Raw genomic sequence first — 4,811 nt, 5'->3', positions numbered from 1 at the left:
ATATATATATATATATATATATAGTTGAAATTTACAGAAAAACAAAAGGCGAAGACAGTTGTATAAACAACAAGCAGGTGTATTACTTTGATGATCAGGAAACTGAGAAAGTCTTTTACATTTCGAGCCTACGCTCTTTAACAGAAGAAATAAACAGAAAGAGAATAAAAAAAAAGTTGTGGATTTATTGATTAATCATGGCAACTCGTATATATATGTATGATGATGGATGATAATGGGTGTCCACTTGTGACCAAGGAAGACCATCACTGATGATTACCCATGCTAAATACCAGCAGTGCTCAAGCACATGTATATCCTTTATTAAATTGACTTGATCTACAGCAGGGGTTTTCAAACTTTTTGACTTGCAGACCCCTTTATATTTTAGGCTTTACCTTAGGGACCCCCTTATAAATGCTTATGAAATTTATACATAAATATTTGCTTAAAATAACATATATTTTTACATTTATTTATTTAACAGTATTTAACAAATAGGTTTATTGTCAATTAAAAGATTTCGATTAAAAAACATATATAAAATCAAATTGCCCATAAAAAGTATTTGCTGTCCATGGACCCCCTGTCTTGTCCTTGCGGACCCCCTGTGGTTTGCAGACCACAGTTTGAAAACCCCTGATCTACAGCACCTTCTTCAATTACTTTATTTTTCCCTTTATGTATTCTTTACTTTTTATATTATAGGGACCACTCGGTGCCCAAGGTGAAACTGGATTACCAGGTTTAACAGGAAAACAGGTAAACTTATTTTCTTCCATCTGTTTTTAAAATTTTAAATGAAAGGCTTTGGAGATTATCAAAATAATATATGCAATTTACCATATTTGATGGCATAAAAGACGCACTGGCATATCAGATGCAGTGCATATTTAGGAAAAAAATTTTAAAGCATATTTAGGCTTATAATATTGGCCCAACTTCATATATAGAATTCAGGATGCCTTTCGAGACATTTTTGGAGGAAAGAAGTGCATCTTATATGCCTTCAAATACCATATATAAAAACCATTTCTATTTTAACAAATTCCAGATAATAAATGTTAAATCACATTGTGATGTGGAAGACGATGTAGAAAATGAACCCACATTTATTTATGAATTCTTGAATGAAGATTCATGACTTCAAAGGGTTTTTTTTTTGTTCTGTACATTCCCCCACTAGGGCAAATATGCAAACATGTAGGAAGGCTCTTTTTTTAATATTTCTGTTAAATAATTGTCAAATAAAAGTTTATGTTGTCTCTGAAAAATCATCTACCCTTAGTCTTTATAATTGTTTGTTTTGTTCATAGGGACCAGCTGGTAGCCCTGGACTTCAAGGAGTCGCTGGAGAAATTGGCAAGAAAGGTGACCGTGGTTTTCCTGGACCTATGGGACAGCAAGGTCCACCAGGACCTAGTGTATGTATTATTATCCTCTCTTCTTATTTGCAATAATTCTAGTATAACTTTGAACTCGTCATGTTATAGTCTTATACCTTAATGTCATGATCTCCAGGAATCATGGTGCATAACAGACCACATAAGGGCAGGATTATATAACGATCATCTTGTGCTCTTCACTAACACCTAGATTATATAAATATCACCTGGTACCATTTGATGACACAAAGAATGTTTAACATTATTCCAATGCTGTTTAATGACAGAGTAACTATATAACTTTCACTTGATGCTTTATAGCACAAAAGGTATATAACATTCGCTTAGTGTTGTATAAAGATGCAGAAATTATATGACATTCACCTGGTGCATAATGTATTATGATATGGAAACTATATAACAAACATGGATTATGTATCATCCACTTGCTGCTGTATACTGATTTCCAGATTATATAGATATCTTCTGCTGCTGTATAGTGATACAAGGACCATATAATAGTCACTTGACAGACATTGACCCTGCTCTGAATTATACACTTTGCATAGCTCCAGGACCCTCCATCTTAGACTACTTTTGAAAATCATAGGAAGCCATTTAAGTAAATGTAAATGCATCTTTTCAAAGATGATTCTTTTGAGATTGCTTGGGAAATAGCAAAACTTCATTTGAGCACCTAAGTTTTTCTCTAAAAACATCCTACGTGACTTCCATATTAACAGTAAACATTGAGTTGGTCAGTTGCTTTCAGATAATGGTTTCTTATTTAAGCACGGAGTGAGAAATATCGAGAGGAGGTGATTGGTCAATTACAGTACTTTTTCTTATCGACCCAGAAGGATGAAAGGAAATGTTGACCTATGTGGAATTTGAACTTAGGGCATAAATACTTAGAACAAATACTGCAAAGCATTTTATCCGATGCTCAGACTATCATATTATTCTCTTGATAAACCATTCACATACTTTTACTGAGTCTTTTAGTTTAAACACTAAATTAACAAAAAAATTTAGCTGTGAGTTGTAATTATTAACTACGCTAGTAGTACTCAATAATTTACATGCATTTTTATTTTCTATTCTTTAATCTTCCTTGAAAAATAGGGACCACTTGGACCAGTAGGAAACAAGGGACTTCGTGGACAACCAGGACCAGTGGTAAGTGAACTGATCATCAGTATCTACAGATGTGTTTGTCTTATCAATAACTGTTTCTATTTGGTGTTCCTTAACAATAGTTATATCATTGTTATTTGTCTTAGTTTAATCAGATGAAAAGCTATAAGATTACTAAAAATTATATTAAAATTAAAACATAGTAAAATATACTGAAAATTATAATAATATGAGCGCTGACAATTGTGAATACACAATTGAAAATGCACAAAAAATTATAAGTGAGGAAAATTATATTGAATATGTGAGTATTGTAATTTGTTTGCAGCACTGCCATGTGTGGAAACGATAAATGTTTGCAAAACCTTTTGAGCAATCGATGCAGGCAAAGAGCTAAACAAAATATGTGAAATGATGTCAATGAATGAAAAAAAAAAAGAAAAGATATTGTATTACCTCACCTAGATTGCCTAATGATCCAATATTTCAGAAAAAAATTACCTTTTTTCAAATGCAGGAATGAAAATAATCAAAGTGTGTGGAGAAATCTGGTGTTATTCAAGCCATGTACATGGATGTTGTCAGTAAGATGAGAGTTAGCAATGAGTACAGCAGTAAATTTAGTGTGCAGGTAGGAGTTCACCAGGGCTCAACTCTCATTTCCCTCCAATTTATCCTGGTCATAACAGAGGAATTAAAGACCAGTGGCCCATGGGAACTTCTCTGTACTAATGAGATGACCTTGTTCTTGTAGTGAAAAGCAGATTGTATGATGCTTCTGTATGAACAGCATGTAAATACAAAGGACAAATGAAGACTAGAAAGAAATGAAGCTAAAATGATCTGCTGGATATACGATGCCAGGGTACACATTCAACAAAGTGCAAATATAATCAGAAAAAAAATTAGTAATTGGACATAAGAGGAATCAGATGTTGTATGCAAGAGAGAAGACAGCTGCATAATGAAGTACTGATCACTAAATGTAAATGGAACCCTTATATATATATATATATATATATATATATATATATATATATATATATATATATATATATATATATATATATATAAGCGGAAATGATATACGTATATAAATGTAAATATACTTCCCTTGTAATTTGTATGTTATCATAATAATACTGTTTTACCACAATAAATATGTATTTTTTATTTTGTATTTTTCTAGGGTGAGAGTGGACCTATTGGACCAGCAGGTGAACCTGGAATGAAAGGATTGCCAGTAAGTATGGGAGATCATGTGCATAAAAATATATAAATATACATTTTATTAATAGGGCAAACAATAAGAAGTTTACTTTATAATTACATGGTCCTGGATTCAATGACATTACATGTGGATTTCTTCATTCAGGACTGCAACTAAAATTGGATACACAGAAGCTCTATAGAAGCCCTTTTCATGGCCTGTGCTAGTAATTCAAGGGGCCAGCTTTGGTCACTGACTTTTAAATTGAAGGACATAATAGTATGTCTATTTGTTTGCCTATTAAATACTCTAATGATCAAAGTGGTGTGTGTGAAATTCTTGATTTTTGTAACTTTCTACTGATTAGAAAATAGAAACAAATAATGTGTGTGTGTAGTGGGGAGCTTGCTTGACAATATCTGTGGATGTATTTGTTCATTAAAAACTGGGCTCATTAGTCACCATTGAAACCATAAATGTAAAGTATAAAGTTGTCTGTGTGCACAATGTTCTTAATGGTCAGTGATCGTCTTCCTCGGTCATGAGTGTACAACCATCACATATATTATACATATATGTATATATGTGTGTGTAGATATATTTATAGTTTGTTAGGTGGGGTGGCAATGCCCAAAACTCTCAGACCTTGAGCCACTCTACTACTTCTGCTAAATACTAATATGTGTGTGTGTGTGTGTGTGTGTGGCAAATAAAAGGTGGAAGATGGAATATAGGAGAATTTATTATTATTAATCGCAACAATTGTTTTGACCCATCAAGCATTAATCTTTCATGGGTGGAACACTCAACAACTGGTTCAGGAACATCCGGCACTGCAGATATATCTTGTCAGGTGTACAACATATGTTATATGTATATGTTTATGTGTGTTGTGTGGGGAAGTATATATATATAAAACAAACGATAGACATGGAAAATGGAATATATGACAAACTTTATTACTCACAATGATTGTTTCAATCCATCCTGCATCGATCCTACGCAGGTGGGAAACTGAACATGCTTCATAAGGTTACCACTTATATATATATATATATCATCATCATCATCATCATCGT

The 4,811-nt window shown here is 32.8% G+C and overlaps 1 protein-coding gene across 1 annotated transcript in view; it reads left to right on the top strand.

The window, feature by feature from the left end:
• The window catches only part of LOC106881622 (collagen alpha-1(V) chain), a gene marked incomplete at its 3' end in the record, with an annotated part of 52,248 nt that overhangs the window by 33,963 nt on the left and 13,474 nt on the right, over positions 1–4,811 (top strand). Inside the window, exons 31-34 of the mRNA XM_014932086.2 lie at positions 709–762; positions 1,317–1,424; positions 2,511–2,564; positions 3,712–3,765. Of these exons, the coding sequence (XP_014787572.2) occupies positions 709–762; positions 1,317–1,424; positions 2,511–2,564; positions 3,712–3,765 (270 nt within the window). The remainder of the gene's footprint in view (positions 1–708; positions 763–1,316; positions 1,425–2,510; positions 2,565–3,711; positions 3,766–4,811) is intronic.

This window comes from Octopus bimaculoides, chromosome 10 (assembly GCF_001194135.2).
Source record: "Octopus bimaculoides isolate UCB-OBI-ISO-001 chromosome 10, ASM119413v2, whole genome shotgun sequence".
Classification (NCBI taxonomy): Eukaryota; Metazoa; Mollusca; class Cephalopoda; order Octopoda; family Octopodidae; genus Octopus; species Octopus bimaculoides.
Note: the sequence above shows the minus strand (reverse complement) of the source record. Positions and strands in the feature narration are given on the sequence as shown.